Source organism: Sinocyclocheilus grahami, unplaced genomic scaffold (genome assembly GCF_001515645.1).
Source record: "Sinocyclocheilus grahami isolate Dianchi unplaced genomic scaffold, SAMN03320097.WGS_v1.1 scaffold466.1, whole genome shotgun sequence".
Classification (NCBI taxonomy): Eukaryota; Metazoa; Chordata; class Actinopteri; order Cypriniformes; family Cyprinidae; genus Sinocyclocheilus; species Sinocyclocheilus grahami.
The window spans coordinates 1,150,625-1,178,622 of record NW_015505645.1 but is presented as its reverse complement, the minus strand read 5'-3'; the positions used below and the strand labels follow the sequence as shown (position 1 = coordinate 1,178,622).

The following is a 27,998-nucleotide window of genomic DNA, read 5'->3' as shown; positions in this document are numbered from 1 at the left end:
AGAGCACCCTCACTAATGTCAGAAGCACCCTCAGTGATTATTTCTGGTTGGTATACGCTTTTATTGTATAGCCTACAAAAACAACAAAATACAAATGCACTAGATAAAATAATTTAATAAATGCATATTTACAATTTAAGCACTTAACTAAAATAAGTATTAAATAATTAAATAAATAACTAGAGAAGGCGGACTATAACCAGTTTGCTTCCATTTAGTAAGAAAAGCCTTGGCTACTCTTCACCTGAATTAGAAAAAAAAGCTCTTCTGGTGTTCAGTGATGCGAGGACAACGTTTGAGCGTGTACACGCAATATCTGAGCGAGAGCAGAGCCAATTCATAAAAAAACAAAAAAAAACAATATATAGTTAAAAGCACACGTCCAGTTTTGTATGAGTGAAGGAAATCCGCTTGCGGATTCTTGTGGTGAGATTCTTGCTCACGCATTACATGGATCGCGTAACATTATGCGCTCTTGACATTTGTCATTAAGATCACGCTATAGAAACCGCTTAAAATTAAGTATAAAGAAGAGCAGAAAGTGGCCCTAGGCAGCTGCCTACACAGGATCCGCCCCTGCCAGATGCAGTTAGAAATTTACTAAAAACAAACCTATCGCAAGATATCTGGTAAGGGGGGGGGGGCACCTGGTGTGGCCAGCCAGATTTCAGGGGGGGCGGTGCCACCACGTAGACACGCCCCTGGTCACGAGGCGATCACGTGAGGCGCTCCCTCTGGCATGATAATCTTAATAATATCTCGTAGTGTGTGATGCGCCATGATGTTCAAATCTTGTAGTGTGTGCATGTTTAAGATTTGAGAGAAGATAATCTGCAAAGATTCTCCTTATGTGTGTGCTGCAACCAGATTTCATAATCGGTTAGGATTTTAAAACTCCTGTAGTGTGAGCCCAGCTTTAAAGTTGTCCAAATGAAGTTCTTAGCAATGCATATTACTAATCAAAAATTAAGTTTTGATATATCTACAGTAGGAAATTTATGACATGATCTTTACTTAATGTTCTAATGATTTTTGGCGTAGAAGAAAAATCAATAATTTTGACCCATACAATGCAATTTTGGCTATTGCTACAAATATACCCCTGCGACTTAAGACGTCTTAAGTCTTTTCCCTGCCTCACATTAAAACTTTCCTAAAATGGACATCCTAACAAGTATAATGTTATGTCTGCATTATGTATATACTCTTTAGATGTATTTTGTCTAGATGCTTGCTTATCGCCTTGAGCACTGTCTGAAAGCACTATATAATGTAAACGTAGTTATTAGTAACAGCATGATACAACTGGTCATGTGATCTCAAAATTAATAATTTGAGATGCACCTGTACATTTTAATCATACCAAATCAAGTGCTATTTATTTCCTTTATGTATAGAATAAAAAATGCACTTTTACCTAGTCTTGCACTGCAAGATCAGTTCATGTTGGTCTGGCTCACAAGGATGGTCTAGAGTTCAGGCCGGTGATGTATGACTTCCATCACTTCTGCTCCGAATTCTCATTTGTATTCTCCTGCCCCTTCCCAATTTATGCTTTCTACGCAAACGCCACTGAAGGTAATGATGCAGTACGGGTACATTTCATTGGTGTACTAATGATCTCTCTGTTTTTTCCCCCTTATTTTTGTTCCTTGTGTGCAGTGATGCGGAGAGCTGGTTCTGCGCGTGTCCTTCAGTTTACTCCGGTAAGCTGTGCCAGTTCACTGCCTGCGAGCGAAACCCGTGTGCGCTCGGCGCCACCTGCATTCCCCAGACGCGGCTCGAAGCAGTGTGTCTTTGCCCCTACGGAAGACAGGGTCTCCTCTGCGATGAGGGTAGGTCCCGTCAAGGTTCGTGCGTAGACGGTGATTTACACCAGTATCCATGGAGACACAATGAAGCCGGCATGGCCAGAGGGTGTTTCGTTTGTTGCATTCTGAGGTTTGTTTTCCTCCATCTCCTGCGAGCACCTCCATTTTTGAGGTTAGACCCATAGGTGGTAGATTGAAATGTATTCCCAGCGGTTTTGTTTAACTGATGCAAGCCGTTGAAATACGGTTCCAATTTGAGAAGCTAAGTGCTCTGAGCTTGCTACAAACTCACTAAACAGTTACTGAACTATGAACATTTAAGGATAACTGCCAGTCTGCGTTGTATTGCTAACTCGATTCCTCTATGTGCACTGACCTTTTGAGGTGTCTACAGGTAATGGAGTATGCATCCAAATATAATGAGCACACCAAGTGCTTTAAATTGGGCTACTCTGAAACTTAATTTATCAAAGCGTAGTCACAGAATGTACTCTCTGCAATTGGGTTTGTTTTATTGTCTCAAATAACAAAGCTGTGAAGACATACTACAGCGCTGTGTAACTAATGTACTTCTCTTTCCGGCTCTACCTCTCAGTGTTAAGTCAGCTAAAGTCCGATATCTGCTTTCACAGATAGCTCTTCATCTTCTCAACTGCGCTTCGAGGGAAAAGAACTGCTGCTATTTTGCTGTAATCTAATTGGGTGGCATGGTTTGAAGACCGCTTGGCACAGCACGCCGGGCAGGCCTAGCATACGTCGCTCTGTCAGACAGTAAAGAGCCCGATGCCAAATGGAGTGTTCTAATCTCGCAGTGTCACACCGAGTGGGACTGACATTTGAATTTAAAGGCTGATAACAGCAGATAACATCAATCAATATTGATTAGTAACCAAGGCCTTGCTGTCTCTGGACAGTCACTCAACTTTAGATGTGCCGGACTTCAAATGAGCTTGGACTAATGGAATTATAGGAAGGGTGTTTTGAGTCGGTTTTATGTATTGATTTAGTGTTGCATTTAGATACATTTTTACTTTTAGTAATGTATTTTTATAGATTACTCAAAAAAACACAAAAATCTTATTTTCTAAGTTGCCAGGCAACATAATAACTGCTTAAATTAACTTTAAAGAAAAATAAATTTATTGGAAAAAATGGCTGTTATGCTTCAGTGTTGTATTAGTTTTATCTGAATACTATGATAGTATTTATTAACATTTTCAATTGTTTATTTTTATTTTTTAATTTTATTTTTAAATTAGGCTTGTCATTTTAATAATAATGTTTATTTGTACTTTTTTATATTTCCATTTAGCTATCATTTTAATTTCAGGACAAGAATTACAAAAACTTAAATTCTTAAATTATTTAAGTTAGTTGCCATGGCAACATTTGAATTTTTTTACAAGTTTAAGATTTTCATCTAATGGTTATAATTTATTGTATTTCAGCTTTGTTTCAATTACCGATAACAATTTTTAGTTTTAACACCAACACGGTCGTGCACATTTTTTTTTTGTTTTTATTTCACCGTAAGTTGAAGTACTAAAATGACTTAAATTAAAGCTTATTTTTATTTTATTTTAATTTAAGTTTCTAATATGTATATTTCTTCAGCTTTACTTAAATTGCCAATAATACTTTTATTCAAAAATAACAGCAGTCATGGATTTTTATTTTATTATTTTACTTTGACCTGACCAACTTAAAATGTATTTGCATAATTGCAGCTTTATTATCAAAGAATTCGTTTTTTTTAGAAGTCAGAATTCACAGGCAGATAGATTGAGCTTTCGATTGATCATGGGAGCTTGTATTGCTGAAAGCAGCTTGAGGCTGCAGTGGAGTTTAGAGGACAGACTGTGTTCTCTGACGCACCGTTAACATCACACTCACCTAAAATAGACCCATAACATAATAGCACATCTGTCCTAAACCGCCTTACAGCCTTAACTCACACATCATGTGACTTCCTGTATTTTCATTTCACCCTCACCAGGCTCTGCATCGAAAGATTAAACAATCATCTTGTGGAAAGTGTATAGGATCAAATAGATTCTGTGAGGAGTTGCTCACATGTGCATATCTTTATTTTTATGCCTTTATTTAATTTGTGTGTGTGTGTGTGTGTGTGTGTGTCAGTGGTAAGAGAAGGGGGAAAAAAAGCAAAATGTCTCGGAGTCCAGCCAACACAGCTGACAAAGCGATTGAATTTCACTACAGCAAAATCCTTACACACAAATGGTTTTTGACTAGAACGAATGGAAATAAATGGGTAATATGTCACCTGTAAAAACTGCCAGGGAGTTGGAGGTTTTGTTTTCTTGTTCCTTTATTCACCTCCAGCAGCAACAGCAGCAGAATAATACAGCAGAGAGAAGCATCCTGTGCTCTGCAGTGCCTTTGCATGGAAAGTTAAACGTTAGTTATGGTTATTTGTGGACAGATCTTTATCCTGTCATATGGGACATTCACAGATACATTTTTAGTTATTAGAAGAATTGTAAAAAATTATAGTGTTTTATTCATGTATCAGAAGTGAGAAATACCTCAGGGAAAGCAAGTTTTTCATGTCTAATTATTGCAATTCTGATCACTTCTGAATGCTAGAATCAGAAATCCCATTTGACTTTGGAAATGAGCTCGAATCACACACCCTTGCACAGGACTGCAGTTGGTAATTGGTATTCTCAAAAAGTACCCAATATGTCTGATTAATAAATGGCCAGTTTATTAATGAATTTCACTTGGAGCAAGAAATGTAACTCCGCATAGGCAGCATATCACAGAGTCATTACATGACACTGTGAGTTAAGAATACAGCTGGCCCCATCAAGCCAGCGCTGCTAAAAATGCATTCTAGTTGTTCATTAGGCGCTGTGCAAATAAACCGTGACAAGGTAATATATGTGCAATTTCAAAAGGCATCAATAATTCAAGGGGCGAGCAGAGGGAAGAACTTCAGTGCTGTTTCCAAAGAAATCCTCCGGAGAGGCTTTGCAGACTGCACAGTTCATAAAAACAAAATGAGGGGTGGAGACAACTCTTTAGGTAGCACATTTTTTTTCACTGGAGAAAACGTGTGTAAATGCTTAATGTACCCAAGCTGAAATGTTTCTGACCAATGCTTGGTGGACCAGGTGATTAAATGTTGAGATTTTCCTCCTCTGAAATGAATTGTCCAAAGTAACAGCCATTCAACAAATTCTGATTTCTGCAGATATCACTGTTACGACCAATGTCCATTCCCAGAGTAAAATGGCACAAAATTACAATAATAATCGTTAGCAGCAGCTTCGTTCCCCACAGGAAATAATAATGCATAGAATTTGACAAGTGCAATAAATGGTGCAATATCGCCATCTTGTGTCTCTTTCTCAGACAGCTGCTGGTAACTTCACCTCAGTAAAATTGTTTGTCATTTTACAGATTTTTATTTTTATTCAGACTTATTTCAATGCATTTCTCAAGTACAGTTGGGAAAATATTTATTTGATCCCCTGCTTATTTTGTACATTTGCCCACTTTCAAAGAAATTAAGGGTCTGTAATTTTTATGGTAGGGTTGTTTTAACATATAGAGACACATTATAAAGAAAAAAAACGTATTATTATTATTATTATAAAGGTTAGAAATTGATCTGCATTTCAGTGAGTGAAATAAATATTTGATCCCCAAGCAAAACATGACTTAATACTTGGTGCAGAAACCCTTGTTGGCTAGCACAGAGGTAAGACGTTTCTTGTAGTTGGTCACCAGGTTTGCACACATCTCGGAAGGGATTTTGGTCCACTCCTCTTTATAGATTCTCTCTAAATTCTTAAGGTTTTTTGACTGTCGTTTGGCAACTCGAAGTTTCGGCTCCCTCCACAGATTTTCTATAGGAGTGAGGTCTGGAGACTGGCTAGGCCCCTCCATGACCTTAATGTGCTTCTTCTTGAGCCACTCCTTTGTTGCCTTGGCGGCATGTTTCGGGTCATTGTCGTGCTGGAAGACCCATCCATGACCTATCTTCAGTGATCTGGCTGAGGGAAGGAGGTTCTCGTCCGAGATTTTACAGTACATGGCCCCGTCCATTTGCCCCTCAATGCAGTGAAGTCGTCCTGTACCCTTAGCAGAAAAACAGCCCCAAAGCATAATGTTTCCACCTCCATGCTTGACTGGTGACTGTGATTCCACCAAATACAACATGTTCTTGGATCAACATCCTTGTTGACCAAAGATCCAGGAACATGTCTGTCTTGGCAAAAATCACGGCGGCCACATTTGACTGTAGGGATGGTGTTCTTGGGGTCATACTCAGCATTTCTCTCCCTCCAAACACGGCGAGTCGAGTTAATGCCAAAGAGTTCAATTTTGGTCTTATCTGACCACAGCACTTTCTCCCTTGCCTTCTCTGAATCATTTAGATGTTCATTGGTAAACTTTAAACGGGCCTGTACATGTGCCTTCTTGAGCAGGGGGACCTTGCTGGCGCTGCAGGATTTCCGTCCTTTGTGGTGTTGTGTTTTACCAATGGTTTGCTTGGTGACTGTGGTCCCAACTGCATTAACAAACTGACATTAGGAGTAACTTCTTAAAGTGACAGGACTAATCTGTGTTCCACATGGGCAAATAACCAATCTGTGGGAGCCAGAATTCTTACTGGTTGGTAGGGGATCAAATGCTTATTTCACTCACTGAAATGAAAATCAATCTCTAACCTTTATATAATGTCTTTATTCTGTCTCTATCCATTAAAATAAACCTACCATAAAAATTACAGACCCTTCATTTCTTTGTAAGTGGGCAAACTTACAAAATCAGCAGTGAATCAAATAAATATTTTCCCCACTGTATAATTATAGTAAATGTAGCAAGAATTGAACCCGCAACCCTTGCGATAGGTCACCATTAACCATTATGTTGCCATAGCCCTGACTTGTTTTATTATTATTATTATTTTAGGCATATGTTTTTTTTATTATTATTAAATGTATATTGAAAATAATTTGTTTTTAATTTTATTAATTTAAAATAATTTAACAATTTTATTTGAATAATTTAGTTATTTATTTTATTTCTTTGCAGCTGTCAACATCACTCGGCCCAGGTTTAGTGGACTTGATGAATTTGGATACTCATCCTATGTGGCTTATCCTTCTATACCCAGTATCGGTCATTTTTATGAATTCCACCTGAAGCTCACCTTTGCCAATAATGTCTCCGCTTTGAGAAACAACCTCATTTTCTTTTCTGGGCAAAAGGGACAAGGTGAGTAAAAATGGGAAAATTGTCTTATTTCTTTATATTTGTTACTCCATCTTTCTTTATTCACTTTGATTTCAGCGCATCCCTCAGTGGTTATCATACTATGCCGTATATATGGTGTATGAAAGAAAGAGCTGGATTCATAGCAGTTTGGCTGTAAAACGTTTTCCCAGCATTATGAGGTCATGTTAGTGGAAGTGAGGTTCAGAAATGGTATCACTCAACTAGGAGATATTAATGGAGCAGCTGCTGTAAAATGTGCTGTAAGTGTAAGTCCATGACCCAACAGCAGAGACAATTTATCTGTGCACACAACGGGGCGATGATTTTTATTATCTGCCATAAGAGAAAGATCTGTTATATATGAGGTCTCTAAAGAATCTCAGATAATGGAGAACTCTTGACCATAGTATTCAAACTAGGCTGTAAAGATAGTAAATGCAGACTTATTTACCAATAAAAACATTTACACATCTCTAATTTATAGACTAGTATTATTAATAATCATTTAATAATAAATAGGGTGTAATAACATATAATAATTATAATGTTATAATTATATAAATGTATTTTTAAAGTCTTTCTTACCAGCTAAAAAAAAGTTAAACATTGTTAAATGATAAATTACTTGAAGGTAGTAGATATATTAAGAGTTGTTTTCAGAAAAAAACCAACAAATCAACTTCCTGCTGAAAATGGCGTAAAGAAGAGCTGTCGTTTTGAGAGACACAGCATCTCGGGCCAAGTTTCCTCATGCCTTGATTTCCTCTGCCACCATCGGCAATTTATTTTAAGGTCCGTTTCAGTGGCTGCTAACTGACACGTCACTGCTACGAACATGTTTAATCAAAAGACAGGCAGCTGAATATAAGCGTAAGGGGGGTATGAATCTTCCTGTTCAGAGAGCGTCTCTCGGGATTATAGTTTAGGATGATTCATCGAGGGAAAGAGAGAAGAGGACAGTGCTGTGAATAATGAAGCAATTGTCAAGGGGGCCGTGCAGCACAGTGGCGGACAAAATCAAAAAGAAGGAATCGGAGGATGAGAAGGCAACTATTCACCTGATGATAATTGGCCAGATAAATTAGATCCATCAGTTCAAAAGAAAAATAAATTACGTTTTATAGATGGCCAGTGTTGTGCCGAATTCTGCACCCCTGCCAGATTATGCATCCCCCTCATTGAAGTCGCTACCTGATTGCCTAATCCCAACCCCACCCCTAATCCTAACCCCTCCCCCACACCTGTTCCTAAACCTACCAATACAAGGGGATGCATAATCTGGCAGGGTGCAAATTTCGGCACCACACCGGATTGACCTGGACCACCAGTGAAAATGCTTCAGTTTGACATACTTTTCTAATTTATTACTTTTTTGCATAGTTATTGAGTGATTAGTGATCACATCAAAATTAGTGATTCATTTTACCTCATGCATTTTTCTAAATCCGTTTATTTCCAGGTTTAAACGGGAAATAAAAATCCCAGATTTCCGATATGTTCTCAGACTTTTGGTCCCCACTGCATGTGCTAATTGGATTCTGTGTGTTGTTGTTTCTGTGAAGGCATCAGTGGTGATGACTTCTTCGCATTGGGGGTGCGGAACGGCAGGATTGTTCATAAATATAATCTCGGCTCGGGTTTGGCAACAATTATCAGTGAGCGCCTGAATCCGAGGATCAACATTCACACGGTGCACTTTGGAAGACATCTGAAAAACGGATGGCTGAAGGTGTTTTGTTTTTTTTTGTTTTTTTTATTCATATAAAACATTATTAAATGGCTTGGCTTCACTGGGGGCAAAGGTTGGTCTGACCTACTCAGTGCTAATACAATGTTATTTTTAGATTTACTAGTCTCGTACTAGTTCATAAATTTGGGGTCAGGTGTTTTTTTTTGTTTGTTTGTTTTTGTTTTTTTTTAAGTTAATACTTTTATTCAGCAAAGATGCATTAAATTGATGGCAAGGGATGGTAAAGACCTATTTATAGTGTTAAAGATTTCAAATAAATGCTGCAGCTAGTCATGAAGAATCCTGAAAAAAACTGATTATGAAAAATAAAGATAGTAAATATTGTTATGAGTATACAAATATTTGGGGCTTGTGTACCAGTAAAAATATTTAAACATCTTTAAATGATAAATAATTCATATCAATAATTTAATAATTATACATTATAATAAATGTACAAAAATAATTGTAATTATTATAGAAATATTTAAAGAAACAAAAATAAAATCTTGCTTACCAGAAAAATCGTTTTAAAGTTATAAATCACGTGATGTATATTATAGAGATTAAGTGTAGTTTTTAGAGAATACTGTATATAATTTATTTAGTTTTTTTAAGCATAAACCAATCTTATTGAAAAATCTCATGGGATTTTTATATATATATATATATATATATATATATATATACTGTGTATATATATCTCTCTTAAGAAGTATCTTTTATGTAACTATGAATTTTAAACTGTAAATCTTAACTCTAATCTTAGCTATACATTTTGCTTCTCAAATGCATATATTTTGTTACTTGAAAACGACATGAAAATACTCATTAAAAAAGGGGTTTCTGGCATTTATGTATTCAAGTGCAATGTAAGTACCATTATAAAATAATAATTGCTATTCGTTTAAAAATGCAAGACAAAGCCAGTAGCCTGTCTCTAAGAATGCTGAACAAAAATAAATAAATACAAGAAATGACGGGGGACGGAAATTCAAAGCGTTTTCTTGTTCTGAGTCGCCAATTTTGACACTAAGGTCTTTTTGACCAGCTGACGTCACTTTGGTTTGTTCTTTTTCTGAACAGGTTGATGGGCAGAAGAGGAGGATGGGTACATCCCCTGGACCACTGGTGGGCTTGAACACCTTTAGTCAACTTTATGTGGGTGGATATGAAGAATACACACCTGAGCTATTGCCTGCGGGCTCTCGATTCCAGAACAGCTTTCAAGGTAGTATGTTTTTTTCATTATGGTCTTGTTTGATGTCTTGATTCAGATTGTCAGTTCATGATGAAATCAGTCTTTCTTACTTGGATCATCTGTGTAGAGAAAGTAACATGCGTGAATTGATGTTCTGCTTATTTTATGAACATCTGTAGCTCTGAGGGGACCCTTAACCTTGTGTGCAATATGTGCAATCATCCAGCACAAAGCTTTATTGAAACAGACATTTTAATGCTAACAAAATATGGTGTTTTCAGGTTGATGTTATTCTGAGGGAATTACTCATAAAATGTTACAACTTTTGATCCGTCAAAAGTTTAGACACCTGCTTTATGAAATAACACAAACAGATGTACAGGAACTATGTATTGACCAAACAAATAATTCAAATTATGTTCTTTTGGGGAAAAAAAAAAAAAAGGCTTTTAAAACTTTATCATTGTAAAGAAATTGACATCTACAAAATTAATGAAAGGAATAGTTCACCCAAAAATAAAATTTGCTGAATATTTACTCATTCCAAGATGTAGATGAGTTTTTCTTCATCAGATCAGATTTGGAGAAATTTAGCATTACATCACTTTTTCACTGCAGTCCAAACAGCTGATAAAAACATTACAGTAATACACATGACTCCAGTCCATTAATTAACCAGTGAGTGCAAACTGTCTTTTTTCTTTTTCTTTTTTTCTTCATCAAAAGCTATTCCGAAAAAAAAAAAAAAGGCTTTTAAAACTTTATCATTGTAAAGAAATTGACATCTACAAAATTAATGAAAGGAATAGTTCACCCAAAAATAAAATTTGCTGAATATTTACTCATTCCAAGATGTAGATGAGTTTTTCTTCATCAGATCAGATTTGGAGAAATTTAGCATTACATCACTTTTTCACTGCAGTCCAAACAGCTGATAAAAACATTACAGTAATACACATGACTCCAGTCCATTAATTAACCAGTGAGTGCAAACTGTCTTTTTTCTTTTTCTTTTTTTCTTCATCAAAAGCTATTCCTTGAAGGATACACCTTTTAAAAAAGGTTGATAGGATTTCAGGTTCTGTGTTTTTCTGAATGTTACATTTACTAGACTTTTAGAAAAAGCATCTGGGGCATGCTGGGATGTTCATTGAATGTTTTCAGAGCTTACTGCCCCAGTGATTAGAAGAGCTTAGTTTGGGGTCAGTAAGTGTTTTTTTTGTTAGTTTTTTTTATATATATATGTGTATATATGTGTGTGTCTGTGTTTGAAGGGCGTCTATCCTTTTCAGATTTATTTCATCAAATATCTGCATTCATTTTGTCAAAAATACAGTAAAAAACAATATTGTGAAACATTATTACAATTTAAAATAACTATTTTCTATTTATTATATTTTAAATTGTAATTTATTCCTTCATTTATTTGACCAGAAATGCAGTAAAAACAGTAATGTTTTCTTATTCATTTCTTATTATCAGTGTTGAAAAAAGTTTTGCTGCTTCAAATGTGACATTTTTTCAGAATTCTTTCAAAAGAACAGCATTTATTTATTTTTTGTAACTATGTAAAGGTCTTTACTTTAACTTTTGATCAATTTAATGCATCTTTGCTGAATAAAAATTAATTTCTTAAAAAAAAAAAAAAATGTTGACCCCAAACTTTTGATGCTGTATGTTGATGCTGTGTACAGGGCCGTTTCTAGGCATAGGCGAGCTAGGCGGTCGCCTAGGGCGCCACCAGCTGAAGGGGCGCCAATGAGCGCACGTACTGGCAATTTTAGCAGGGTTGTGATTAAAGAATGGCATGGTCACCCTGAAATATGACTGCCGCCCCCACTGGATCCCCCAAACTTATTGGGCTAGAGCAGTGTTTCCCAACCGGGGTGCCGTGTAAAAAATCCTTTTTTTTTTTTTTTTTAATTGCTAAAATGTTAATAAAAGCAGCTATTATATAATATCTATTTCTGATGTCGCCAATAATTAGAGAGGCACTGAAATTTCGGCTACCGAAAATTAGTTCACCACTCAGGTTTCACTTTCACGTGATGTGCGTATTATCCTGCTCCATGCGTGTGTGTGTGTGTGTGCGCTCCGCTCAGTCGCTCACGGCCCATGTGAGTGCTCCACTCATATACCGTTCATGCTCATCGGAACAGCAAAGTCCACTCAAAAATCAAGCTGACAGGAAACATAGATGTAGTACAGTATTGTTTCTGTCTGCAATAGCCCTACTGTGTTGTAACAAGGTGTGGTAAATGGGCAACTCTGGTAACACTGCCCTCTCATTCATTGATCTGCTAACCGTTATGCTCATGTGTCCTCTGATAATAATAGCTTGCTAGGATTAAACATTATTTGGATAATTGGTAAAAAAAGAAGAAAAAAAATCTCTTAATAGCCCTACTGTGTGTTAGACCTACCTGAAAAACTAAAAAGCAATTTATTTCATTTGTAGGCCTATCGTTATTTTTTATTTGTGCTATCATTAGTAATTTATTTATTCTTATTTTATTATTAACTGCTTAGCCTCCTTGTCATTTTTTTTATTCAATTCAAAGTTTTAAATCAAGCTATCTCATGCTACTGCAACAAAATTACCCCACTGTAAAATCAAAAATACACTGAGTGAGCAACATTTGTTTAATTACCATTATAACTAGCTATCTCACAATGTTTACATATGAATAAAAGCCTACATTAAAATCTGTCATATAAATTGGGCTTTTCATTAGAAATTAGCCTACTGATTGCCACCATTGATGGACAAATGTTTTTAATATTAAAAATCTGTATGACATTATATTCTGCAGTTCTTCCCTGCTTTACCGAATATCTATACTTTTCAAAGTATCATATCGAAGTTAGAAATTAAAATATTGTGACCATTTTGTAGGGTGCCACAAATTTGTTAAAATTTCCAAAGGGTGCCGCCACTAAAGAAAGGTTGGGAAACACTGGGCTAGAGTACTGTGAATCTGACGATGCCTGTATGCCACTAAATCAGAGTGCTGTCAATTGCTGCCTGATTGTTGAATGCAAAGTTTGCATTTGGAGCGCTCAACAATGCCATTAGATCAGTGGGCTCTGTCAGTGCTTTGGCAAGGTAACACTTTTTTTTTGCCATGCAATAAAGCTAAGTTCAAAGGCCAATTTAAAATATTGGTACAGTAAATAGTGCACAAAATCAGTATTTTGTTTAGGCAGTATTTGTGGCACTTTTGTGGCACATTTGTCCAAATGTTGGTGGCAGATTTGTCCAAAAGGTGTGCGTTTTTTGCGCCAATGCATTGTTAAAGGATCAGCGTGTCATGTAATATTCCCATATAAACTTTAACATCCAATTAAAAAAATATTTGTATAGTAAAATTCGCTTATTCACGAGATCAATACATCCTTTATTAGACCGCTTTGTCAAGTTAAATGCAACCTTACGGAGGTGTCGAAATGCTGAATCAATTCATTCACTTCCAACAGCGCTTAATGGGAGCAGCGTCATAGAGGGCAGCGTCATAGAGGGCAATAGGGATTTCGCCTAGGGCGTCAAATTGGCTAGAAACGGCCCTGGCTGTGTATGTTGACTTTCAATACATTCTGCTATATTCCTGCACACAATGCTATCATATGGCTTCTGAAGACTCCGAATATAGTGCGCAAACCATTAAAAATACTTTCAAAGTGGTTTTGTTTTTTGTTTTTTTTGCTGCTTTGTTTTTGTCCTTTTAGGAGCTTTACAGTCCCCGGTGAACATGAACATGAGGGTGAGTAAATAATTACATGATTTTCTCTCTCTCTCTCTTTGACTTTAAAGGCTGCATTTTTGACTTGCTGTTTCGGACGAGACAAGATGGGAAGTTTCATCCTCCAGGAGGGTCAGAGGGCAGGCCAGTGTCCGGACGTAATGTGGGGCAGTGTGGTGTTAATCTGTGCAGCTTGGTCATCTGCAAGAACGGAGGCACCTGTGTTGACTCTGGATCCTCTGTGTAGTAAGACTTCCACTTCAGAACAAGCACCTGTTTGTGTGTGTGAATGACTGACAAATATTATTAATCATTTGTATTTGGCCTTCCCCTCTAGCTGTCAGTGTGTGTTAGGATGGAAAGGTGCTCTTTGCTCAGAGAAAGTGTCGTTCTGTGATGCTGAGCACATCCCACCACCCTCCTGTGCTCGCGGTGCCCCCTGTGTGCCCCTTCCTGATGGATACACATGCCAGTGCCCCCTAGGCTCTGCTGGACTCTTCTGCCAGCAAGGTTAGACCACAATCAGTCTCACTTCCAGGGAACCGCTGGGCTTCTGCAGAAGGATTCAGACAAACATAGTGTAAAAAATAATGTTAACATTTGCAAACTGTACATTTTATATTGTCTCATTCCGCTTTCTAAAGACAGGAGATTATTGACTGTTTTATTATTGACAGACATATTTTTTGTTCTTTTCAGGTATACAGTAACTGTTGGTAGAAAAAGTACACTTCAGTTATTATATTTATATATATATATATATATATATATATATATATATATACATGATGAAAATTACAGGCCTCTCTCATCTTTTTAAGTGGGAGAACTTGCACAATTGGTGGCTGACTAAATACTTTTTTGCCCCACTGTATATAGTAAGTGTAAACAGAAAATATTGTATTTGTTTTTAAAGAAAACAAATTTTCTCATTAAGGCTGCAATAATTTGATCAAAAATACTGTAAAACAGTAATATTGTGAAATACTGTATAATGACACAATAAAATAACTCTTTTTCTACTTTAATGTTTAAGATTTTGTTTATTCCTGTAATGGCAAAACTGAATTTTAATGTTTTTTGCAGGATTCTTTAGTGAATAGAGGGCATTTGTTTGAAATGTCTTTACTGTCACTTTTGATCAATTTAATGTGTCCTTGCTGAATAAAAGTATTAATTTCCTTAGAAATAAAATTTGATTGACTCCAAACTTTTGAACTGTAGTGTGTATATGTGTGTGTGTGTGTGTGTGTGTGTGTGTGTATATGTTTTTTTAAATATATACGTTACAGTATAAAGAGATTTTGTTGCCTTTTATATTTGTCAAGTTAGTGTTGCCTTGAATAATAAACTTGATCAAAATAAAAGCTAAATATTTTTGCCTTTTTATATTTCTCAAGGGAAAAAAAAGAATGCTCTACTGCTCCATGTTCACTTTATGAAAGTCAAGAAGTTGCTTAAATAAGCTTCTTAATATTCAAATAGTAAATATTGGAAACTGTGCTTTCAGATTTCTCTGTTTCTTTTCCAGCTGTATCTATCAGTGATCCCTTCTTCAGTGGGAATCAATCGTCTTGGATGTCATTTCCTCCCATCAACATAAGGCACAGAACCCATCTGCAACTGCAGTTTCAGACTCTTTCACCGGAGGGCATCCTGTTCTACGCCGCACGCTACTTGAGCAGTCGGTCCGGTAAGACAGCATCTTGAAGTTACATTATGCTCAATTAAACCATTTAAGTGTATCCTTAATACATTTTCATACATACTCATATCATACATATCCATATTTAAGATATGTTCAATAACAAATTGTGAATAAAAACAATAGATTATAATTTAGAGTTTGAAATTGTGAACTGAATGCTATTAATTAACATTTATTCTCTACCCATCCAAGGTGATTTCCTCAGCGTATCCCTGTCAGCTGGATTTGTGCAGCTCCGCTATAATCTGGGAAACGAAACTATTGTATTACAGTCTCCAAAAAGTGTAGATGTGACCGGCATGATGTGGCACACAGTGGAGGCTGGTAGAGAAGGCAACCATGGTTTTCTGATTCTAGACGATGAAGCCGTGACCAGGAACTTTTCGGAGGGCACGACCACTCTAGATGTTGGCACAAATATTTTCATTGGTGGCGTGTCCTCCCTGAACACACTGTCCCCAGATGCGATGGAGAAGGAGCCAGTGGGGTTCACCGGTGGCATTCGAGAGGTCATAGTCAACGGGCAGGACCTTGAGCTCACAGAGACCGGCGCACTGGATGGAGCCAATGTTGGCGACTGGGACGGGACAGCATGTGGATATAAGGTTTGCTTGAACAGTGGCTACTGCCATCCAATAGGACTTTCTTCATTCGGGTGTATTTGCCCCTCATTGTGGACCGGTTCACGGTGCCAACAGTCAGTTCACTGTGTCAACAATCTTTGTCAACACGATTCTGTCTGTGTCCATAACACAACGTCTGCTTCATATTCATGTACGTGTTCTTTGGGATGGATTGGGACTTACTGTGACCAAGACGTTACGTTGAGGACTTTAAGGTTTACTGGAAACTCTTATTTGAAATACAAGGATCCAAAGTACAACTCTAGGAATTTGATGTACACCGAGGTGTCATTGAATTTTTCTACTTTATCAGGGGACGGTTTGATCCTTTGGATGGGGAAAGCACACAGTGAAGACGATGACCATCTAGCCGTTGGGCTGCAGGGCGGTTATCTGAAGGTTTCAGTCAATCTTGGTGAGAAAACTGCTCTTCCTCTTGTGTATCAAAAGACTTTCTGCTGTAATCACTGGAATTACCTGTCTATCACTCGCAACCGAACTCTCATCCAGGTCTATGTGAATGAGGAAAGAGTCATTTTTGAAGACATTGACCCCTTTGAACGGTATGTAGCAGTAAATTATGGAGGGATGATTTATTTTGGGGGTTTTGAATTGAAAAGAGATGTGGCGTCAGTTACGTCTGGTGTATATACTAAAGGGTTTGATGGGAGCATTAAAGATGTTTTCTTGTATCGGGACATCAGACAGCTGGAGTTTTTACAAACCAGTGAAGGTTTTAATGTCTATCAAGGTGAAGAGTAGAAAAAATGGCTGTGCGTATTGTTGCTAATTTGATTTTAAGTATTCAGATGTAGAATAGATATGTCAGTGAGTTTTTTTTTTTTTTTTTTTTTTTTTTTTTTTTTTTTTTTTTTTTCAATTTTTTTTTTTTTTGACTTTTTTTCTTGATTTTAAGTATTCAGATGTAGAATAGATATGTCAGTGAGGTTTTTTTTTTTTTTTTTTTACAAATACATGCTCAATGGCACAATCACAGTGCCTGTTTTTAAGAGGTGAAATCTGTCATTTATTGGCATGGTAAAATTATGCTGTGAGGTGGTAGGAGTGATCCAGCGTCAATGATGCTTATGAAAGGTACAAAAACACTGTGCGCGCACAAACTAATTTGTTGTTTGAAGGAACAAAATGAAGAGATGAACACATGATAGCAGGACTGTTATATATTTGTGCCTCTTACTGATTGAGCAGCTGTATTTGTCCACACACACGTTCACCATTTTCAAGGGGGTATGTCTTTTAAATAAAATAATGGGGTGGCTTTTCTGAATTTACATTAACTTTTCAATGGAAAATGTTCAACTTCTACCATAAAAGGCAATCAAAAACATTTACCCCAAAAGTCGTCTTATTTCCTTTTTTGTTATTGTGAAAAACTGTACCTTTTTCTGTGATCTCAGGTGTTATGTTTAATTACAGTGCATGACAATAAAAATGAGCCTCTTTATGAAACAAAGACTTTAATTTCAGTCGCTTTACTAACAATAAAAACATTTTATGAACTGTACATAAACAATGTGCTGAATATGCACATTTCTGTTGTGTGACGAGCCAAAATGTACAAAGAAATATTGGTCACCTGAAACATAGAAAATACTTAAGAAGCCAAATTTAGAAAAATTAAAACGGAAGAATAAAAAGTGAAGCAAAAGAAGCTGTTCTCATCAACCATGAGATGTTTTGTCTCATGGCAGTTTGCGTACAACAGTAGTTTCATTTTCTTGATTACAACCAGCTGCTTGTGAAGACAATGTTAGTGGGTAATTGAAAAGCCAGGTAGGGAAAATATACAATTTTAAAACAAATATTGTTTAGATTACTAAAAAAAGACACTAACTGAATCTCGTACTAGCTGCATTTCCATATAAAAATCATTTTGCAACTTTATAAATAGTTTTCTTCTACTGTTTTACAAATTTAAGGAAAGTGGAGCGATTCCATGCCAAGATCACGAGCGTCTGTCTCTTGAGTCTCTCCTGTGTTTCTCATGATCAGAATCCCGTCTGTGTTTGTCCCTGTCCCGGTAATGACTGCTGCTGTGGTGCCGCTCTCTCTGTTTTTCATGCTTGTCCTCTTTCGAGTGGCGCTCTTTATGACTGTGACTTCTGTCCCTGTGCTTTTCGTTGTCCCTGTCGTAGTGCCTGCTTTTGTGATGGTGTCTGTCATGGTGGTCTCTTTCTCTATTGTCCTTCCTGTAGGTCTCATCAGACCGTCTGGACGGCTTGTCGCCCAAGTCACCACATGACTTCTCCGAACCCTTCTCATCTTTGCTGAGGGGCGAAGAGGTCGGCAAGCTTGACTCATAAATCAGAGGTGGTGCAGGGTGTGTTTGGGGAGGGACGGTTTGAGGCCAAGGTGAAGCGAGCATGTGAGGATCGCTTGGAGGGAACATCTGTGGGGGAGGTGGACCAGGAAGAAATGGGAAAGGCGGAGGAACCTGTGGTTGAAGAGGTAAGTAAGGGGCAGGATAGGCTGGAGGATAATATTGGGGATCAGGTGGACCGGTGTGATACGAATGAAAAATGAGGGCTGGATTATATAATTTAGGGTTAAAAGAAGAGATCCTGGATTGCTTAAGACCTTCATTTTTCCCAATGGAGGAGACTGTGGTGATGGCTTTGATGTCCTCTATGTCTTTGCACTCTTGAGAGGGTTGCGCAGATGGCTGCGGAGTAACTTTCTTTTCTGAATTACTTTCTGGTTGTTGCGGTTTTAACTCGGGAGGTTCAGCTGATGAAGACGTCTTTAAAATACCAGGATATGTCTTTAAAGTCTTGGTGGGACTTGATACGGTTTCGTTTTTGGGGACAGAGCAAGAGCTGTTACTAACAGAATATTTTGATGCATCTGATGAAGTAGTTTCTCTTGTTTCTTGACTAGCTGGTGCAGCTGTGCTGCCGGACACGGACTCCTCTTTGGGTTTAGTGGCCGTGAGAGAAGAGAGGAAACTCTCGGTTGAAACATCTGCAGGTTTGTCACTCAGAGAAAGTATGATTCCACTCTCTTTCTTTTCTGAGCTGGTCTCCAGACTCGAGCTGGATGGAGCCTGCTCTGTTTTAACAGCTTTGGGGTCTTTTTTCTTGATAATGAAGCGGTCAAGTCGAGGAGCGCTGGTTGTAGGTTTAGGATGGATTGCTACATTGTTTCCACTGTCAACAGTTGGAGTCTTGGACACAGTTATTGTAGAATCATTCTTTACAGTGTCGCTCAAAGATGATGCCGCATTTCCAGGCAACTTCAGCACCCCGGGAAGAAAGCGCAAACAAACATTCTCATCGGTCTCCGTATTCAATATCGGTTCTTCGACGACTGACTTAATTAAGTCTGCAGTGTCTTTTTCCTGCGTGCTCCCCAAAACGCTGACAAAACTTTGCTCCACGTCTTGAGCCACAGGAGCTTTCTGTGGGTAATCGACATGAGGTTTGCTTTCTGCCAAGAAGCTTGGAGCTTCGCTGACATCGCTTGCCAGGATCACCCCAAAGTCCCTTTTCGGTCTCTGGCGAATTACCAATCCGAGAAGAAGATTGGGACGATTGGTCTCCAGTCCTACAATGTGGAGGATTACACACAATTAATATCAAGATTTTTGTTGCAAAAATCATGCTGATCCTACAAATGAACCTGCAAAGAAAGTCTCACCTGGACCATCAAACGGAACAATCTGGTGGGGAATTTTTTCTGTGGAGCCGAGAGGAATGAGATACATGTCTTTAACTTGTTTGCGGTTGTTGGCAACAACTCCATATCTTCTTCGGCTGCTAAAATAAGCGTACAACAAAGTATACGAGATCTCATCTTCCTCGTTGTCAGGGGTGAAACGAATAACGCATATTTCCTGGGGGAAAAACAAAAAAGTTGAAGTCACAAAAAGCAAATAGTCATATATAGACTGATAAATCATTCCCACCTTTGTCCCAGAAGCACGGATTTTCTCGACATAATCCCAGACTATTTGAGGGGAGATACGTCCACCTACTTGGAAGTTGTCCGGCAAATCCTGCAGACACAATTCGATATGTTTCTAACACATCAGTTCCAATGCCTGACTGACACATTTAGGATGTACTACAAAATGTTTGAATGCCACATTACCAGAGTTAGGTGGTCCAGTATTCCAGAGACAGGATAAGCTTTTGTTAGAAACCTCGCCACAGCTGGCATATCAACAAAGCCGCCCCACAGGCTTTCAAAACTGCTGAGGAAAGTAGCTGTATCTTCTTTGCTACTCAGACTATCCGACCTGTTAAAGCAGCAATTTCTTCAGCCTTGCTTTCGAAACATGGGATTACTTAAATCATTTGCTTAAATCAGGAATCTTACCTGGATTCGGGCAAAAAATTAAGGAGGCCTTCCTCCATGGCCCTTAAAGATAGATCGTCCATCAGTGCTGACGTAGGTGTAGTTGTGGAGTGCTGAGATTCATCTGTCATACTAGACTGCCTCCTCACAACTGTTGTAGCCACTTTTACCACCTTTGTAGCAGCTTCCTCTGTAGGTGGAGCCATGCGACCTTCAGAGAAACATCAGAATCATGGTAAGTTCGTTGTACCATAAAAACATTCTGCAACTCTGAAAACTTTACTAATAGCTACTTTTTGCAACTTTGACAAAGCTGTTAAACATTGTTAAAAAGAAAGTTAACTATTAAGATGCCTGTACACAAGCTGTTTTTTACACGAAAAGAGGGAGTTTCTTAATGGACTTAATTTTTCAGACTTTGATTGTTTTTTTGTGCAAAAAAAACTTTGCTTAACATAAGTAGACCCAAGATACTTTTTAGTTTAGTATGATGTAACCCCTTCACCAAAAAAAAATAAAACATTTTTAAAAGCTGAACTTTATTTTAACGTTTTACCTGTGCAAATTTTGCAGTTGAGGTCAAATAGATGAGACTTGTGCAAGTTGGTGGTATCTATAGATTTCTTAGGACTGTCAGCTTTAGTCTCGGGTTTTTCTTCAGGCACTTCTGCAGCTTTCGGCACAGGCTCTGGCTGAAGACACACAAGGAAAATTTTGAAAGCAATTTTCTTTTTCCTTGCTGGAATATATATATAAAAAAGCTGCACAGAATGGAGCATTAAGTCTCCCAAATCTCACCTCAACCTCTATGGCCTCTGGTGCCTTGGCAGGCTCCTGATTCTCAATTTCAATTTCCCCTTTATGGGTGATTTTAGTGATAGGACGTCTCTCAACCTCTCTCTGTTCTTTCTCAATCATTTCAATTGTCTGCCAGCAGAAACATCAATAGGGTCAACAATCAATATCAAAATCTGAATGACTTTGAAATGACTTTTCTGATGGACAAATGTCCCACTGAATATTATTTATATAACTCAGAAAGTTAAAACACTTTGCAAATGCCATTATGCTGTTTAACAAAAAAATAAACTGAGATTTTGGAAAAGCAACAGAGCTACAATGTTTTACTAACATGTCGATTCTCTCGTCGTCTCCAAGCAGCCAGTTCCTTAGAGGCCAGCTCTTCTGCAGTCATACGCACCAAATCTGCAGGGGAAACTTCCCCCTTGAGCACTCGCTTGAATAACACCTGCAAAGGAACATTTATTTTCATTTAGACAGCATTAGATTTTTAGAAGTGAAATGAAAATAGGTAAACGATAAATATATGCTGCCCAGAGACATACGATTTTATATTTGACGTATAATATTTCAAGTATTTTACAATGTTGTTGCAAAATTGTTATGATTGTTTTTCAAAAGTATATGATATATTACCAAAAATAATGTTAAATTACTTACATGATTTTTTGCATCTTTCAGATTGAAAGTCAAACTTCTGTATTTATTTTTGTATTTGCTGTCAACACCCTGAAAGAGAGCAAAAAGCTCTTTCTCCGTTCTTCTGGCCAACTCAGCAGGCTTGTCCAATGAAATCTTCAAATCGGCCTCCTTCAGTCTGTAAAATAAGAGGTGCATTGAAGAGAACATGAACAACTTAACATTACACACTTAATCCAAACAAGAGGTAGACAGCTTTATTTCAACAACAAGGAAAAGCTACTGACTAACTTAACTGATAATCTAGCAAAAATCACATTCACAAACCGTTTCAAAAGAATCTCCTCCAGCGAGTACCGAACACTTCGCCTTATTTGTCCAGTGGACGGTTTCTTTGAGGCCACAGGTGAGATTTTAACTTTCTTTGACTCATGCTTCACACTTGGTCCTGCAAAAATTTAAACTCAAGATTATTAATGTAAATTGTTTTGTATTCATTTCAAATATTGAGGACAAAATTAATTGTATTTATTTGATCATTTTGTTAATAAATTGGCAATTTAAAAAAATTATATATATATATATATATATAAAATCATTTAAAAAATGTTAAGTGTAAATAGTGTATAAAATAACTAATGAAAATATTTATACCTTTTGATGCTGAATCTTCTGACGGTCGTCGTTCTCCAACATCCTGTTAAAAAATAAATTCAAAAATAAATGACTACTACAATATAGCAGTGAAAACTGCAATCTGAGCCAAACAAATTCAAGTGGCCATATCAATGGTAGCTGTATGTGAGTGTGTAACACACCTGTGAGGAACCATCCACCTACACTGAGTGAAAGCTAACTAAGCCCTTCACACCCACGTGTAAATAATATAAAAAAGCAGATTTATACAAACCCTTTTAAAGAAAGCAGGTGGATACCACACAAATCAAAAGCTAAATCAGAAAGGGCAGAACAAAATATGACTGTAAATCTGCCACTGGTAACCATCAAAATACTTTAATGCTCCCAAGAAAAACAACTTTTGTTTTTGCACTAGGTTGATATAGGACAAATCAGATCCTATGTTCTTTCCAATTAAAACGGTTCCATTAGTACAAACTCTTAATTCCTTTTAATCTGATTTGAGGCAATGACACGCTAATGCTAATTTAGCAGCCTGTGGTCTTTACAACACTTTCAGGCACAAACTCAAGTTGTAAGTTATTGGCTCACATATATACTTTTATGTATGGCAGTTACGCAATGCTTTATAACTAAAAATAAAGTAATTAAAACAACTTCATAAATACTTCCTACAATTCTTGATTTTTGTGTTTACCAATGCATACATTTTGACTTGTTTGACATGATTTGTTTGCTTACTTTTCGGAAGGGTCGTATTCCACCTGCGGTGACCGACTGCTGGGGTCTCTGTTTTTGTTTAGCAGATAACTTCTCATCTGACTGCTCTTTAGCTTGAGCACCGGATTTCCCATCCTCTTCTGCACAGCACTTCAAACACACATACTCCTGGTCCTCCTTTTCCATCTGCTGCACTTTAGACAGATCCAGACCAACACAATCCCCATGAAGCCAGTCATCACAGCGGCCGCAGCCCACCATGAACCTAATCAAACAAACGAACAACAGCGTGTGGATGAAACTCACAGCTCTGTCTTCAGCCCATACAGATCTAACATGAGGCTTTTTTCTTACTACCAATTGATTAGGATTTTTTCAGGTTTTATGATGGAACTTTTTAAGACCAAGTGATGAAAACTTAAGGAATAAATTGAAGGTACCAATACATCGATTTGGTCTCTAAATGTATATATCTAGGAAGCACACAATGAGTTGTATTAGCAACACTACAAAGTTTGAAAATATAACTGCCAACCAATATCCATTCCTTTTATATTCATTTTTTTTAAATAGCAAAAAGGTTTGAATAGCTTTCACTCCCAAACACTAGAATATGGAAATGACTTTTACTGTACTCCTGATCACACTGCAAAAAGGTTTAATTTTCATCAGTTTTTTTGTCTTATTTTCACTGAAAATGTCTAAATATTCTTAAATCAAGATATGTTACTTCAGACAATTACACGTTTTATGAGAAACTGGTCAAACTGGTGAAGTGAGTAAAACAAAAACAAATATCTTCCAATGGATTCAAAAATCAACATCATTCAAAGGGAAAAACAAGTTTTCATACCCCATTGACAGAGGTTTGCTCTTGTTTTAGGCATAAACCCAGCTTTGTTCAATTTCTCAGAAACAACTTTATATGTTCAGTTTGCATCTTGATTTAAGGGTGTTAAGATTTTTGCATTGGAAAACAAAAACATACTGAGGAACTTTGCAGTGCATGCAACATTAATGCCAAGACTTTCTGCTCTGATTTAACACCTTTTTAGGCCTTAAATTGTGGAAGGATGAATTGTGTATTTTGTAAAAATACAATAAAGCATTTAGATTATTGGTTTTAATTGCTATAATTGAATTTAGGCAGGCATTTAACTGTGTTATTAAATTAGTGTTTTTGAAAATTTAAGTGAGTGTTCGATGATGGCAAAGATTTTCTTAATTTAAAAAAAGGAAAAATTAGCATGCACAATTAAACATCATTAAAATTATATAGAAAAATGTCTTGATATATGACCATGTGAATGGATTTAGTGATAAAAGCCCATACCGGTTGTTGTGAGGTTTCTTGCATAATCCACAGTGCTTGCTGGGATCCCACACGGTCTCGCTTTCAGGAGGAGGGTCGCCCTCAGCTTCCTTCACCACAGGGGCATTATCAGGGATAAACAGCTGCGGCTCCTCTATCGAGATACTCCTAGAGTTTCTGCTCTTGTGTCTTTGCTGGATCTTCTCCAGCTTCTTGATCTTGACCTTCTCTTGCTCCTCTTCTCCTTGGCTGTTTGTCACAGGTGTATTTGTTTTGTTTACCGGAATGGGAGGATTTTGTGGCTTTTTCAGAGGGTGAGGAGACTGGACGGACTTGACACCTGGACCAGAATCAGATGACAGTTTTCTGCTGACAGTCGGGGACACCGGGACAGGTGGGTTTACGGTTTGGTTTGCAGGATGTCCATCTTGAACTTTTTGAATTTTTGAGGGTGATTTAGGAGTGACTGGCCCACCTGGCCGTTTCAAGCCCACCTTAATGGTCTTTCCTTTGTGACTTTCTGGGTGGCTCGTATGTAGCTTTTTATCTCTGGGATGTCTGGATACTTTCTGCAAGAGCCCTGGCCTGGTGAGATGAGATGGTTTGTTTTTGGCAGCAGACAGAACCTGTTTGTGTTTCAGAAGCTTTTTGACTGCAGGTTGAACCGCCGTGCCGTTCTTGTTCCCTGTTTTTTGTGCACGTAGCTTTCGGGTCTTGATTTGGTCATTCTTTTTGGCGTCTGCTGGTGTGGCGTTTTCCACACTGGGCTTGAGCGACATGGTGCTGTTAGTGTCTTGGACTTTATTAGGGTTCACATATGGCCCAAAATCCATAGGCATGTCTTCACTAGTTGATGGGCCAACGCTCACTTCCCTGGCAACATCTTGTGCAGAATTAACAACTTCTTGTGTGCAATCATCTTGATTTTGTCCCAAATCGAGTGCAAGGCCATCAGCAGTGACGCTGTCATCCTGGAAGCCCAGAGACTGAAGAGCGCTTGTGCTAAACGATCCAAACGCATGCGACGGGCCAGGAAGTAGTTCAATTTTATAGCCCCCCACAGTAACAGTTAATCGGCGTAACACAACTACTGGATTCAAAGAGGAGTCGACCTCATGGATTCCAAAACGACGGCTGAGCAGGGCTTCCCTTTTTGCATCAAGGCTTTTATCGCCAACTGGGTTTCTGCTACATGTTGACTCTTGCTTGTTACTCTCGGCTGCTTTTCGTGTAGGACCTGGGCGCCTGCCTTTGACTCGACCGCGGCTCGCTGAAAGAGAAAAATGGTTTCAATACACTCATAGTGGTAAAACAGAACAGATGAGCAGTCAAACACAGCAAATGGGCAAAAATATTGGTTCCAGATGACCTTGAACCAAATAATCCTCAGGCTTTATTAATCTCTCAATACAGCAGACATTTAAACCATATCAAAGGAGACCAAAATGAGGATGAACCGGGAAAACCCGATTTAATATTTTTTATTAAAAATATTTCTTGTATTTTTTTGGGCAAACAGCACAAGTCACTTGCAGCATCTTATACAGTGAAAAGTAGAGATGCACCGATTGCATGCATATATATATATATATAAATAAATTGACAAGTTGACATTTAAAATAGTATTTTTATTTTATTGTAAGAAATTGATTTAACTTGTAAATTGCTTTTAAAAAAAACTAAGTTATATTTACAAAGAGTAAAACAAGTCGTTGGACAGCTGGAAACAATCAGTGAATTAATTGGGGTTACTTCTGAAACTTTACTGCAAGCTGATTCAGAAGATTCAAAGCAATCCAGTCGTCCATTTTGTTATGTGTACCTGTTTGTCTTCTCTGTAAATGACCTGCATGTCTTCTGCCCTGCGAGAAGCTAGACTGACTGTGTTGTCCATCAGATGGACTCTGACTAACACCTGCTGCTGTCATGTCATGATCTGCATCTGCAAAACACACAAAGTAGTTAAACTACAAACCTTCTTCTAACTCAAAACGCAGACTTCAAAAGCAACTGCTGTACCTGTTGAGCTCCCAAGCTTAAAACTGACATCTTCGTTTTCTAAGAGATGAAACTGGGCAATAGCAGATCCAAACATGGGATCTTTGTCACTGAGCATGTTCTTCAGTGAATCTTCGGGTCGGCCTTGACCTGCTTCAAACTCCTCACTAGCTTCACATTCCAAGTTCTGTCCGAGCAGTAAGGAATCATCCAACTGGTCACTGGGAACCAGATGATTGAATGGACCACCAACTATATCCATGAATGCCTGCACTGTACGGTTTGCTCTGAAAGAGTAAAACAGGTCATTGTTATAAATGCATCTTTAACACTGCATTATCTTCTAATGTGGACCATTTTGACAAAAATGAGTTGGATTGATTACATTAAAGGGCTAGTTCTCCCAAAACGAATATATATATATATATATGCATGTGTGTGTGTGTATAAAGGTTAAAAACATTTATATAAAATTGAATTAAGCTTCAGAGAGTGCATTATGGCTTGAAATTAAGTATTCTGTTTATTTTAAATGCCAATAAACTTAGAGCAACTTCAAGAAATCTACATCGAGGTATGTGCCGAAATATACAAAATAGCTACAGCTTCAGAGTAGACTGGTGTTTTTATTTTGGCTCCAGATCGGCTCACGTGCACCGACAGCTAGCGCGTGCGGCCCTCAGCAGCTCACACATTCATCGACTCCCTCTGAACAGAGAAGGCAGCTGTTAGAAACAGTTTGAGCGTGTGCTAAAGATACATTCGTCGTTTAAGCAAAGCACTGCGTTAGAAAAGCCTCACAAAACAAACACACCACCACACGCTTCCGCGACCACCAGGGGGCCTTTACCAACCAGCCTGCGTGTATCTCACGCGCTCACCAGACCGAATTAAACACACTTTTATCAACAACAAGCGTTCGACACCACCTCCCAAAATGTGCATATATAGTTAGCGGCACATTCGACGCGGCTTTTTGCACAAACTCGTCTGGAGTCGCGTCGCGTGCACCGCAGGAAGGCCTCGCGCTAAACGAACTGAGAGCGTGCACGCCCACTTCGCGCTAGATGCGAGATAAAACACTCACCGCGTTTGTCACTGTGATCGAAGAGCCAGCGCATAGTGGGAGAAGGACTTGTATTATCGCTTACGTTGTTGGGACGCCATACGGGTTGCAGTTGTCGTTAATGCCACATCCTTTTCCGCTTGAGACACAAGTAGTACTTCCTGTTGACCCTCTGAGCAGCAAATAACTCGTGATGTGCTGTATCTGTCGGCAGGGGGCAGTGTGAGCTTGCTCTAGTCACTGCTTAACTGCAGAGTAAAGCTACAGTGTATGGCCGAAGCATTTGCAGAATAATATTTCAACAAATAATAATAATAAAACGAATACGTTTTGGTTAAAGAAAGAAATGCAAGATTTTTTTCTTTTTTAAGTAATAATAATAATTAGTAGTTATTTTAAATAATAACAGCTATTTTCCCACTTTTTATTTGGTCTCTTCTATGT

General features: G+C 37.9%; 2 protein-coding genes across 5 annotated transcripts in view; one reads left to right on the top strand and one right to left on the bottom strand.

The window, feature by feature from the left end:
* Positions 1 to 16,907, top strand: part of eys (eyes shut homolog) — a 250,507-nt gene extending 233,600 nt beyond the window's left edge. Inside the window, exons 40-47 of the mRNA XM_016235318.1 lie at positions 1,663 to 1,835; positions 6,879 to 7,061; positions 8,624 to 8,790; positions 9,877 to 10,021; positions 13,803 to 13,977; positions 14,069 to 14,241; positions 15,263 to 15,424; positions 15,632 to 16,907. Of these exons, the coding sequence (XP_016090804.1) occupies positions 1,663 to 1,835; positions 6,879 to 7,061; positions 8,624 to 8,790; positions 9,877 to 10,021; positions 13,803 to 13,977; positions 14,069 to 14,241; positions 15,263 to 15,424; positions 15,632 to 16,824 (2,371 nt within the window). The 3' untranslated portion in view covers positions 16,825 to 16,907. The remainder of the gene's footprint in view (positions 1 to 1,662; positions 1,836 to 6,878; positions 7,062 to 8,623; positions 8,791 to 9,876; positions 10,022 to 13,802; positions 13,978 to 14,068; positions 14,242 to 15,262; positions 15,425 to 15,631) is intronic.
* Positions 16,908 to 17,523: 616 nt separating this feature from the next.
* Positions 17,524 to 27,694, bottom strand: LOC107553234 (PHD finger protein 3-like). 4 transcript variants are annotated; one of them, XM_016235400.1, is made up of 17 exons: positions 27,576 to 27,694; positions 27,092 to 27,196; positions 26,510 to 26,775; positions 26,313 to 26,432; positions 24,512 to 25,760; positions 23,200 to 23,443; positions 22,474 to 22,516; positions 22,147 to 22,267; positions 21,841 to 21,997; positions 21,512 to 21,628; positions 21,178 to 21,306; positions 20,936 to 21,071; positions 20,401 to 20,590; positions 20,173 to 20,320; positions 19,988 to 20,077; positions 19,720 to 19,915; positions 17,524 to 19,626 (listed from the first exon to the last, which is right to left on the bottom strand). In XM_016235400.1, exons 3-17 carry the CDS (start codon positions 26,748 to 26,750, stop codon positions 18,029 to 18,031), a joined length of 4,779 nt encoding a protein of 1,592 aa, XP_016090886.1. In that variant the 5' UTR covers positions 26,751 to 26,775; positions 27,092 to 27,196; positions 27,576 to 27,694; the 3' UTR covers positions 17,524 to 18,028. The 4 variants fall into 4 exon arrangements, with proteins under 4 accessions (XP_016090886.1, XP_016090885.1, XP_016090888.1 ...); XM_016235399.1 differs by lacking the exon at positions 27,092 to 27,196; XM_016235402.1 differs by lacking the exon at positions 27,092 to 27,196 and having other exon boundaries at positions 27,640 to 27,694.
* Between the last annotated feature and the right edge of the window lie 304 nt (positions 27,695 to 27,998).